We start from the raw sequence: 13,562 nt of genomic DNA on the forward strand, positions 1-13,562 counted from the left end.
TCTTTCCTGCCAAGGCAGGGGGTCGGACTAGATGATCTACCTAGGTCCCTTCCGACTCTAGCTACTATGAAACTATGAAACTATAGCAGCACTTCCCCTCACCCCCACTGCACATGTAAAAGTACCCTATAATAAATTACTCAACATAGTAAACATGTAAACAGGAAAAACATTTAGTGAAAAAGGGTTTTATAGTAAGTTTTAAAAACAAACAAATTTGAAACAACTTTAAACTGATAATAAATGTCCCAGTAGTTTCAGACAGACTTCATACAAAGGAGTATATGTTATAACGCCTGTTAAAAATGTTTTTCTTTAGAACTCACACTAGCATTCAAATTTGCTGTCCTTGCAAAAAGGTCCGTTGTACAGGGTTTGGACTTCACCTTTTATCTTTGCAACATTGCTCATTGTATATTTGTATTTTTACTGTCTGATCCTCAAAGCTGATGGCTTCTATACTAATGATGAAATAAAATCCCAGCTTTGGACTGGTACCAGAAAAAATCCAAAACATGTCCTCAGATACATCCCTTCAAATGTCAATTTGATCAGTGCCTTCATATACAGGAAGAAAATAAGGCCTTATAATGGGTCTAGACCCCAGATCATTATTAGGGGCAAATTTTCCAAAAAGAGTTTTGGCCCAGGAGCAGTTTCAGAGTTGGACAATTTAACTTATTCTGCTTATACCACTGCAACAGACATGAACACAGCTACTCTTTGGGATTGGTATTTCAACCTTTCCTCATGCAAGGTGATCAAGTAATGTAACTGGATCCAACAGATTGATCATTCTTCCCCTTTGGTTTGGCAGATGAACAAATAATTCATTTTAGGAAACTACAGAAAACTAGAAATGATGTCTCAAGGGTCTGGTAATAAGATATAGAGCCTTTCACTTCTGGATCTCTGTTAGGAATGTAGCCCAGGTCAACAGAACTTCCTAAAGAACTGCAAAATATTTACAATGAAAAAGGAGGTTACTTATAACTTGATTTTTTTCTCAGTTTGTTACAAATTCAGGATGATATCCTGTATTCCAATGAAGTCACTGGGAAGGCTGCCATTAATTTACATGGGGCCAGGATTTCACCCTTCACTTGAGACCACTGAACCCAACTGTGCACCACATTTTTTATTAATTTTCTACCTCAAAATGCTCCATTATTGACTGAAAAGCAACATTGGGTGCATTGTGAATGAAAGGCAGAATTGGAATGCAGCTCCAAATATGTAAAATTCATGTTTCCTATAAAAGAGTAGCTAACCATATGTAAAGAAAAAATTAAATGATATGAAGTAGCCTGAAATGGAAACTTAACATCTTTATGCAGAATTTAAGTGAAAAAAAAAAGGTTGCCATATTAATGTATCTCCAGGCACTGCAGAAGGATTTTCCCTGCGTAAAGACTATTGATTATCTACATGAAATGAGTTTCGTGGTCTTAGTCCACTCCCTTGGAGTCAGCTGTCCACAACAAAAAAACCAATAAACCCAGGAATCTCAGGAAAAAATGTATGCAGCTCCATATCTTATGACTTTGCTCAGCAAAAAGCTTGGTTGGGGAGATAAAGGCAGTAAAAAAGCTGTCTTTTACTTTCTTACCCCTTGATTCTGGAAAAGATCTGTTCCAAACCAGATCATGACCACTTTGAAATTACACAGAGCTGTCTTCCAAGTGCTCCTTTATCTCCAGCTTCACACCATCATTTGAAGGAGCTGCCATGGCATTCTTATGCTGTCTGAGAATTCCCTAATGCAAGATGAATTAAGCTGAGTTAAGATGATGGCTGTCTGCTAGCAGACTCTGACTAAGGAGGTATTCCGTATAAATGTGACTTCCAGAACTAGAAACAGCCAATCCACCTCAGGCTAGGAGCACATTGGCAGGAATGCATAGGACAGTTTGCATTGCCATTGGTTCTGCTTCACATATTCTTGGATTAAATAGAAACATCAATGTCTACTGCTGTCATTCAGCAAACTCCAAGAGAATTCAATTCACTTATGTTAGTGGCACACAGCCATTGACAGAATAATATCTGAGACTACAAATAAACATTCCTGAGCAACTAAAATCTAGAAGATCTCACTTCTCATGGTCAAAAGGTATGAGATGTCCCAGAATTTAGGACCCTTTATCAAACATCCCCCCACCCCCCATCACTTTCCAAGCTGAAATAGAAGTCACTCTGCTGACTCCAGATGACGCAATATAACACAAGAAGACAGGTTTTTGAGGTCGGCAAGAGTCAGTCTGAGGCCCTGTGTGTCAATAACCATGTCTAGCTTCACTCAGAAACTAACTGATCAATGTAGCTACTGCATATTAAGCAATAAGCAACTGCAATTATCTTTATAACAAGTAGTCCCATATGACCAGTACAACTTTTAGATGGTAGAATAATGAATCACTCTAATGAGGTCTACACTCAAAAACAAAGGATATACATTTTTTTGCCAAGCACAAATGATAAAAACATTTTGGGCAACTGTTGCAACCTGGACATCTAGAAGCAGGTGAGAGACCAACAAACTCTCCAGGTTTCAAACCTAAGTAATGTACATCAGCCAAGATGAACTTTGGATGTAGCATGTGAACCTTCCCCAATTCTACTGTCCAGCTTGTCCCCCTGAGACATCTGCCTGTACACAATTAAACATTCAAGACTAGCAAGACCATCAGCATCAAGAGTTTGTGTGTTCATGAACCTAACATAAGTGAAGACTTTGAAATTTATATGGCGCATCTACATGTTGCCCTACAGTGATGTTGTTATGGCGCCGTGATTTAGTACTTCCTTTTGAACTAAGGATGTACTAAAGCATGGTGCAGTAACTGCCTGTACTGTTCCGTGCGCACAACACATGGTTAGTTTTCGCTGCTACTTTGCCATAGCAGCACGCTGGAACAGGGGTGCATGCCACTACAGCAAAGTAGCTGCCAATCATGTGTAGACTCACATGATCACTACATCATGACATCACTGTAATATGTTGTACAGTGACATAGGGCAACATGTAGATACGCCCAGAGATCAGCAGACTATCATACACTGTAGCTATTATATAGGGGGTATGCTTATTCTCACAGTAGCAGGTTTGGGTACTTGTTAGACATTCAGATTAATCTCAGAGCACTAGAAGTTTTTCCTCTCTCAGTGGAGTAATTTGTTAGGAAACAGTTATTGAAAAAGTCCAGAACATCAAAAGGTTAGAAAATTACCCCTTACCATTACTTCTTCAACAATCTTTTTGGGTTAGAGACAAAGACCTTATTTCATTGACACCTTGATATATATCTACTTAAAAGATACCCTTCCCTTAGGCTCTCCACCGCTTCACAGCCTCTTTTCAGAGCCTATTGTTGCAGTTCTTTCAAATGGTTTTGCAAGTTGGATCCCCATTCATGTAGTGTGGCCCTAGAAGGGCTGTTCTGGATTAAGTTGCTTTTAATCTCTTTTGACTTGAAATAAACTTGATATAAAATCCCTAAATATTCACAGGGCCAGCAGGAGAAAGTACAAATATCTTTAAAGCCTAGTGGTTAAGCTTCCCTGTAGGAGAATAAAAGTAGAAGAAATCCCATCAAGCAGAGATGGGATTTGAACCCTGTCTTGCCACATCCTGGATAAATGCCTAACTCCTGTGGTATTTGGTAAAAGGTGGGACTTTCACCAGGTATTCTCCTCCTTGCTGGGTTTATTTTTTGGGAGGGGGGTGGGGAGGAGCTTGTTTATTTGTTTTGGGTTTTCTGTCAGTCCAACTTAAAATGTAGGTCTTAGTTTACACTATTTTGCTTTTTTATTTTAATGGCCAGAAAGGACATGATTTCTTTAATGATTAATTTGTCCCACACAAAATTGAGGTGGGGAGGGTTCTTCTTTCTGGTGGTAAAAAAACCCCAGATCATTAATCTGGCATTGTTCTTTTTTTTCTTCTTTTTATAATTTTATTGTTTGGTGTCTCAATTGAAAAATCTTTTATTTGCACAGCTTTACTTGGTAGCATCTTGGGTCTGCTGCTGATTCTAATGGGATGCTTTGGATGCTGAGGTCCTTTGAAAACCTGTTTTAGTGGTGTGTATCTTGAAAACTTCTTCCACAGAGCTTTCTGTAAACTTAGAATATTGCCTCGTCCACTTGTAATTGCTGTCTTCCCATTCACTTTTAGCTTATGTGCAATATCTTATTATAAAGTGTATACATGACCTAATCTAAGTTAATTATACATATTAGTCCTGGACAGTTAAAAATGAATACAGCTTTTGCTTCTGCAAAAATAAATGAAGTTGAACCATAAAGTGTGTCCTTTTAAATTTCACAGTGACACTTGGCTTGTGGTGTTCCTTATTTCAATGAGGGATATATTTTCTTGGACACTTAAATTGTGCATGTGATTCCATCTTTGTTCATCCAGAACTGTGAACTTAATCTAGCTACATGCCTGCACACAGAAAAAGGGACAGTGGATATGCAGATTAGATAATCAGTTGGGAAAATTTAAGGTTCTGTGACACTGAAATCGTTTCATGCCAGGTATTTTTTTTCTAGCCCGGTCTTTGTTATTGTTTTCTAGGAAATGACATCCTGTAAAATTAACTGACAAGAAACAAGATCTTGCAGAAGGTGCATTCCTGAAAGCTGACTGGGTATTATTCCTCCATTTTAGAGAGTGCAAACATGAGAAATTATTTGAAATGTAATACACACACACTCACACAAAGAGTACCTGTTTGGGTATTCCTTGATGATCTGATATATGCTAATCTGAATGGTTTCATTCTCAAACCGACTGCTGCTTCGGTCCTTGTAAATCCGGAATTCAGCTGCTGTCACTGCTTCTCCATGTGGGATTTGAGTCAGGTCAAACCGAAATTCTTTGTAATGCCTTCGCTGATGAGAAAAGTCCTTGTCTCTTTCAACTATTAAAAAAATGTAATTACATTAAAGCAATAAAATTATACATTTCCCATGATTAACTGAACATTCGCTATGCTTAGAAATGAAAACCAAACAAACAGGATGATAGAAAACTGTGCAAATAATAAAACCACAAACCCAGACATACTTCCAGTTAAAGGAAACTTCACAAGCCAAGTGTTTTCAGTTCAAAAGGAAAAAACCTCAGTGGTTTTATACAAATTACAGAGGCCAGAGTGGAAAGAACATCAATAAAGCTGAAAGGGGGCATGTTGTAAAGAAATATGGACAAAATGAAAGTTGCAGAAGGATCAGAGACTATACATACAGAAGCAATTATTTGGGAGCCATAGATGAGTTTGGAGTACAATATTGAAGTAATAATCAGAAGAGAAAAGAGAGAGAGTGGACCACTCCTGTCTGAGGCAATAAATTCTGATGTTAAATATGTAACAGTTATAGTACACTTAAGAAGCAGCTACTGCAATATAAATTAACACATGCTGTCATCTTATGGTGTAAGTGTCCTCTTGTCGGTGGTCTGAGCAAGAGAACCACCGGTCAGAGCTAAGTGGTTTTGGCACTCACACTGCAAATAAAGCATTTAAATACATTTATTCTCTGTCTTTTCTCTAGTTATGCCTTGTACTTGCTATACAATTCCAGCAGAGGCTAAATCTAACATGGTAATTAGTTGATCAGGACAGTAAGGATAGTAAGCCAGATCTTCCAGAAAAGTAAATCAGGATGAATCATCTGACACTAGCTGAACTTTTCCCCTAGTTTCAGGAATGAACATTTTTGGCAGACTAAGGGCTAAATACTATTTTGCTTTACACACCTAAATCACATGTACACAGCCACATAACTATATTTGTGAAGTAAAATTCCCCCATGTGTATGCCTGCTGGAATTAAAATAGAGGAGGAAACAAAGAAGAGGAGCCCTCCAAACTTTTAGCCCAATAGATTAGTCATTTAAGCACTTATCCAGGAGCAAGGGGCCAGGTTCTAGACTCACTTCATCAAAAGGGGTTTGAACTGGTGCCTGACCCACTGCACCTTGCATTTAAAAGTCATTGGATAAAATGGATAAACAGCATTGGGAAAGTTTCTGCCCCATATTAGAGGATCACCTGCCCCTGAAGGCAGCTGCCATGTTACTGAGCCACCCTCTGGCTTATTCTCTCCCTCCTGGCCTCTCTTTTAGCTGACTAGTGTGATAGTTTCAAAGGGAAGCCTGGAGGGAAGACTGGGTAATGCTGAGTCTGGGGTCTGGAGGTTAGAGCATTTCTCTCAGATGCTAAAACACAAATTTCAAACCTCTTGTTGAGGTGGGCCTAGAAGCCACTCCCGGATAACTGCCATAGCCACTAGGCTATTGGGCTAAAAGGTTGAAGGAAATTTCTCCTCTTTGTAATGCTCACTAGTTCTAGTTTTTTACTAATAAAATGATTTGGTTTACTCAGCTTCACACATGTGATTAAACTGATCCTAATTCACTGTGCAGAAACTCAGTTAAAAGGCAGGACTGTTGTGCATTCATTGGGAGTGTGCATAATAGGGCTGAACTTAAAACTGTGCCTAAGTACCAGGAACTGTAGTTTTATGGTTTGAATGTGCCATTTGGGCACCTAAAATAAAATAGGATTTAGCAATAAGGCTAGGAATGTACATAGCATTTGTCTCTGAATTAGTTGTACCTGTGTTAGTTCTGGAACAGAAATTTCCTGGTGTGTATGCACATCAGCCTTCTAATCAGGATTTAGTGAACAGCTGAATGCACTGCTGCTTTTCTGCCACTGATTCAATTATCCTATCCTAGGATAACCATTTGGATGCAATTTCAGGTGTCCCAAGATAAACTGTTTGTACTTTTTATCCCATTAACCTTTTTTCAGGATTTATCCTAGGAAAATGGATGTCTGAACAATGCACTTTATCCTAGGATAAAATGGTTTATCCTAGGATAAACATCTGTAGCTTAAGTGTAAGTATCAAAATATATAAAGAAAAAACTCATTTTATGGAAATTAGAGGTAATGATTTATGATTAATTTTACTCTAAAAGCTTTTTTCTAATACATGCGCACACAAGTGCATGTGTCTGTGTACAGTTCCCATGGGGCATTAGGTGCAGCAGATCCCTGCCACATTCATGTTCTGTACCTGAATGGATTTGAGATGTGCAAAGCTATTTTATCTACCCCACCAAGCAGGCAGCATTTGTTTACTAGTGATGGATGCAGACCCAAATGTTCAGAGTTGGGTCTCAGTTTGGACAAACATATACATGTCAAGCTCTGTTCAGCCCCGCTACGATCTTTCTACCTTCTCCTTTTATTTTGTGGATCTAGCTTAGACTCTGGATATAAAAGGGAAAGTAGGCTAGATGTCTGTGAGTGCATACATAGTAAGTACATATTCAGAATGTAGGGTTGGGAAACTGCCCCTGAAAAAAAAGCTTTGAACCTCCTTTCAGATGTTAGTTACATCACCTATGGTCACTTCTGATGAAAGTATAGTTAGGGACTAAATAGTCGCTCCATCAAAAATGTTAATCAGAAAGACTTTCAGTTATATGGAATTGCTTAAAACATGCAAATCTGATGACAATTTTGTCTTAATCACTGTCATGTGCAAAATATATTATCTGTAAGAGTGTCTTTACTGGAGTAAAGATGAAATTACTTTACTGACACAGAATGATACAACTCCTCTTTAAGGTTTAGTTTGTTCAAACCCATATTTAGATGTGAACAATTTGTGATTTTAAAAGCCTAGCAGAGAAAGTCAAGAGAGAAAAAAGGCAGAAGTATGAAAACTGGCCACTCATAGCTCAAGATGAATGGGCTGCCACTGAGGAGAAACAGGATGCAGTCTATTTAGTAGCTCCATTGCTAGCTCCTTAACTGCAAGATGTATACTGAGAGTAAACCTGTTTCTGAAGAAAAGAACATTTATATCCTTTCTTTACTAAGGATATAGCAAGAATGAAGGTATGCAAATGCCTTAGCAAAGAAAAAGTTACTCGTGGTTGGTTTGTTTTCTCTATGACTACTTTGTTGTAAGCTTTTAATAACTGAACATTTCTGGAAGACTATATGGATGCAGATGTGCCAAAGTTTTTGTCCATACAATCATTTAAAAATAACATTAAATCAGGACCCGGTTCAGTATTTCTGGTTACTACTTATTCAATCAGGAGCTTTTATTTAAGGACTAATCACTGTCACTGAGAACGTCATATTGCATTCTAAATGGGGATTTTGGCCTACTTTTGCCTAGTTGCTTGACAGTATATTCTAATTAATAACATTTGTTTGGAAACACTTAAGCAACTTGGACACAAATAACAATGCACTTCAAGTTACAGTATTAATTGTATTCTCTCATGAGCACACACAACTGCTGAAAGAGTACTGATAATTATTTGCTGTTCAGTGAAAAAATAATTAAAGCATGGCTCATGGAGATATTACTGATCTAGGTTGCATCTAGTTCCAAAGAAAAGTCAGTGTTGCCATATGAAAAGCGCACACAGGCTTAGTTGCTATAATGCATCCCCCGAGGACTAATCTTCAGCCAGAACAGAATTTAAAATTAGATAAGCTGCAATCACCAAGGATAAATTCCACAAAAAAACAAGAGTAGTTAAATAAAGAGCTGGATGAAGAGATCAGCTGAAAATACAATTTCTGGGTGAAATCCCAACCTCACTGAGTTTAGGATTGACTTCATGGGGCCAGCATTTTAACTTGTAAATTCAGTATACCTTCTGAAACTGTGGGTGGAACAGAATAAGATTACTCCAATTAATATTTGATTAGAACATCAAGGCCAATGCTGACTATTGCAAAAATGTCTGAAGAAGTCCTTGGTTGTAATAATTAACCAGACTCAGATTTCTAAGTTTCAACTTAAAGCACATCTCCAATATAAATGTTTAATACTGTATCAGGACAATTCATTCAGCAACAGTACAAAGGACTCTTGAAACATATGACTGCTCTTTTACCATCTGCTCATATTTTGCCACCCATCAATATGACCAATGAAACACTCAAGCTCATAATGTATTCAGATTATACTTCATTATAAACAAAAACACACACAAAAGTAGGTTATCATTTATATATATTTTAAAAAGACTGGTATAAGTTCACCACTTGTATGAATTTATGAGGCTCCATTGCAAATCAATGGAACTCTGCTGGTTTGTAACACCAAAGGACTTGATCTCCTGAAAAAATCAAACAACCTCCCTTTCTTCCCCTCAACACACACACATACATGGATTATTTAAAAAAGAAAAAGAAAGAAAAAAATGATATCCAATTCAACGTAAGTTCTAACAAGGTATAGAACAAGTTTGAGTATGTATAATGTACCAACAGCCATTAATAACTGACTTAAAGGGACAATCTACAGCATAATGTGGCATGTTACATACGCTATTTTTTAATTTGATTATTGGGGGGGGGGTTTTAGCAAACTGTTGAACAAAAATTAAGATTTAACAGTTTTATTTTATAAACTCTATTGTAAGGGCCAAGATCCCAATTTAACATAAAGATATTACAGTTATGAAACTTGACTAATCAGGTTCTTGTCATTTTTAGCTGTTGCAAATATCTAAAAGCAAACTTATGACCATTGCAGATCATGTGACTGTAAGATGCCATTTATACTAATCTCACTAAATTTCACCATTTGACTCTGAATTCTTCTCATAGCCTGAAAGTAAACCAGTCAGTTTTAACCACTTCAAGGTGATAGAGGTTACAGTAAACTGATACACTACAAACTACACTCGTTTACATCTTGAATACAATGAAATGATAGTTTATCTATAGTGAATACTTGTGGTTATCTGACAAAAACAGGTCAAAGGTTCCAGGAGTTTTCTTCTGAAATTACTCAGTGCTGCTTCTAATGACTGATAATTAGAAGCAGAGGCTGGAAATATCAAATGTGGTAGGTGACAGATAAGCAACAGATTAATGCAAATACTCTGTTACAGGACACTGAAAGGTCAGAGGCCCCAGGAATTAGCTATTTGGCTACTGTGAAAAGACAGACATCAAACAGCTATTTACCCCCTTCTTGCTCTTCTCCCCAAAAATTCAAATACCAAGAATCCATTTGTCTTTCCTTTACTTAAATTTTTAAAATATAACACCATATTTAACAAAAAATGGCAACAAACTGAAAGGCATGTAGGTGGCAGATTGATATGCTCTAAGGAGAAAGATAAAACCATTTACTCTAACATACAAATATTTTCAATTAAATATATCAGGAATTAAGAGCCAGAGCCACATTTAGCAAAACAATCGTATTTCATATGTCAAATACACGTGGATGTGTTACCATGTCCTGCTTGTATGTTAAAAGCTTTGTGTATTCGTACAGGCTTACACAGGTTCTCAATTTTAGAAGCTAGTATTAGACCTAACTAAACAAATACATATTTTATTGCTGCACTGCAAAAACCCTAAAACTGCAGGACCTGATCCAAAGCTTGTTGAAGTCAATATGCCTTCAGCAACATGTAGATAAGGAGCACTATCTTCTAAAAGATAAAAGCATTTTAGTTAAATGGAATTCTTAGGAAGAACTATTATGAAGTACACTTTAAAAATCAAAGTAATTAAGAGCATCTTCTAATAGAAAACCTAAATGTGTATGTAACAGTTCAGCTTTTAGATTACTAAATTTAATCTGCCTGATCGAATTCTATGGACCACTTTTCCAGACCCTACTCAGAAATAATCAGTACTGAAAACAGTGAAAATTGTGAGTTAGAAAAGAGAGTTAAATGTACAGCAATATTAAATTTTCATTGCAGTGCTTATGGTCCTAGAAGAGCTTTATTGATGTACTGTATATTTGAGTGATTCTGTATTTATTATTACTGAGCTTGTTTTATTTAAAATAATTAGGGGTCTCCAGATGTGGTTTTGAAAGAGCAATATAAATAGTGTTTATGTATAATAATCTTTTTATTAAATTACAAAACAGAAAACATGTTGGGTAACATTCTGATGCCAGTTGCATTGATGAAAGTGAGGGGTCATTTCACAAGAACTGGAGTCAACAAGGTTAATCAGCTACCCGCTCAGCTGAATAGAATTTGGCAGGTCTGAAATTTAGAATTCTTTCTAAAGGTTGAGAACTGGCTTGACAAAATGTTGTGCTTTTCATGCCAGCTTCAGTAAAAGAGAAATCAGCTCAATAATATCTTCATAAGCACTCAGAATTATTGAAGTTTATGACTTAAGGCCCAATCCAAAGTTGAGTGCAGTTAATTAGAAAGCTTTCATTCACTGGATCCAGCCTACCTTGGAGTGGTAGGCTATAATTAAGATTTTTTTTAGAACCCACCTGGGCATAGCATCAGTATTGTATTTTGTTGAATTTTTATAAATGTGAATATATTTTAATTGCTTATGGTTAAGTTTAAATAACCTATTGCAGTATTCAGTATTTCATAAAATAATAACTTTTAGTATTCAGGGATCTAAGTCTAGTCTATTAAATCTTCACTCTGTATCTTTAGTTTTATCACTGAAAACTAAAGGGATACCACTAGAAATGTTAGCTTTTATGGGTTCACAAAATATAAATTTGAAAACTTCTAGTTATTGGTTACTAGTTTTTATAGTGGTAAGATACCTGTATTCTACTACTCTCAAAATCTCAATGTAATATAATCAACTTTAAGAAATGGCAGACACCAGTTATGTATAAAGGAGAAAAGGGAAATTGGAGGCAGGAATGAAAGGTAGCAGGGTGTATGGCAAGGGTGCTAACTGCCCTTAAATTTATGGCCAATCAGTAAAAGTCGGGATAAAAAAACCTGTTCAGGAAATCTGGAAATAAATTTGAACTGTCTGTAAAAATGCAACTACTAGTCTGCTTTACTCAAGAACCCTCAGAAAAAAACCTGACTGAGTGCTGAAGGCCAGGCAGGGAAGAACAATGTCACCTGGTTTCTGGGTGGAAGCACAGCACCCTGCAGGAAGCTTATAAAGTAGTGTTTCTCAACCCATATCCTAATCATCATGGTGCTCTGGCCCATTGTTTTAAAAAACAAAACATTTTTCCAATGGATGCACAGGAAATTAGTTGTGTGGGTGCAGCCCAGACAACACATTAAAAGCTGCAAGGTTGAGAACCACTGCTCTAACCACCCCCACCACACCTCCCCCGCAACCATATGCTGCCACTGCTGCTTTCTATCCTGCAATATTTCTGGGATGTAGGTAGGTTTCTTTGGTGCCTGTGCAGGGACCCCCTTCCATTTGGTGGGGGGAAGGATAAGAGGTGGGCAGCAGGATATGAAGGTGATTAGGAGACCCCTGGGCAGCATAGTGTAAAACCATTGCTTCAGTCAACCAGGTTTGCCACCAAAGAAAATGCTTTTTACTAAATACTTTTTAATGACAACCAAACTTTTTTAAAAATGTTTTTACTATGTTTGGTGTTAAACCCCTAAATGTGAACCCAACCCTTCTGACTAGGGATTAGCATCAGAGCAGGACCTGGCAGAAGATTTATATTTACATTGTGTAAAATTTATATCAGTAAAATATGTGATAGAAGAAAAGTTTGGATGTTAGTAAAAATGTTCAGATTGTCAATGAAAAATTGTCTTGGATTAGAACCCTGATATGTGATAAAATATACTTTTTCATCTTTTTTGGAAATATACTTTTTCCTCTTTTAAATATACTTTAAAAAGCTGGAGGATTACCTCCTTCATCATTTCTCCTGGGATTTGCCTTCTCCAGAGTGGAAAGGTATCTTCCACAATACTCCCGAGAGTTCCCAGGTATGTTACAATACCTGTCTTTTACATAAACTCTAACATTCACTACTGTCAGAAAGACACAGTGGAGTCCTCTATTACCATGGGTAAACTTCTAACATAATCCGCCTGTAATGAGTCAACCTGCAGTATCTTTCATTCCTTTTTATAGTCTAAACTAATTATATTAAATGTATATTTTTATATATATATATATATATATATATAGAAAACGACTAGCCTCATTAGCTAACAGTTTGATGAAAAAGTTAGCTTATAAACATGTGTTATTCATTCAACTTACATTTCTCTACATCTTCCAAGTTATGTGCACTTGCTCTACAAGTCAAAACAAGTGTGAGACTGTAGGTGTTCCAATACTTATTAAATTCTGGCAGGTTTGTAGTTGATATTGTATGGGGAAAATGACAACATGCCTTTCCTATGCTAGTTAAATCCTTGCCAATAAAGTAAGAAGGATAAATAAGAGAGAGAGAGAGAGAGAGAGAGAGAAAAGGATAGGCTATTTCCTGCTATGACATAGTTCTGGAAGTGCAAAGCACTTATCACATGCTAAGTAACTGCACTATCATCATCACAAAAAAAGCAAGAAAGAACCAACAAAGTAGAACAAAAATTGGGTTTTTTTTCTTCCTTTCTTTACATGTTGAGCCTTATCCTTTTGGGACTTAAGAGGCAACACTTCAAATGAATCCCATGGCCAAGATCCTTGGATGCACAAAGCACAATACAAAGTAGTGGTTACAGTGCCTGTTAGCTATTTCATAGATTCATAGATTCATAGATTCATAGATGCTAGGGTC

At 36.8% G+C, this 13,562-nt stretch overlaps 1 protein-coding gene across 2 annotated transcripts in view; it reads right to left on the bottom strand.

Annotated features, from left to right (window-relative positions):
* The window catches only part of BMP5 (bone morphogenetic protein 5), a 79,518-nt gene that overhangs the window by 46,414 nt on the left and 19,542 nt on the right, over positions 1–13,562 (bottom strand). For both annotated transcript variants that reach the window (XM_019537554.1, XM_019537553.1), the window contains exon 2: positions 4,736–4,928. In XM_019537554.1, the coding sequence (XP_019393099.1) occupies positions 4,736–4,928 (193 nt within the window). The remainder of the gene's footprint in view (positions 1–4,735; positions 4,929–13,562) is intronic.

Source organism: Crocodylus porosus, unplaced genomic scaffold (assembly GCF_001723895.1).
Source record: "Crocodylus porosus isolate Cpor-Errol unplaced genomic scaffold, CroPor_comp1, whole genome shotgun sequence".
Taxonomy (NCBI): Eukaryota; Metazoa; Chordata; order Crocodylia; family Crocodylidae; genus Crocodylus; species Crocodylus porosus.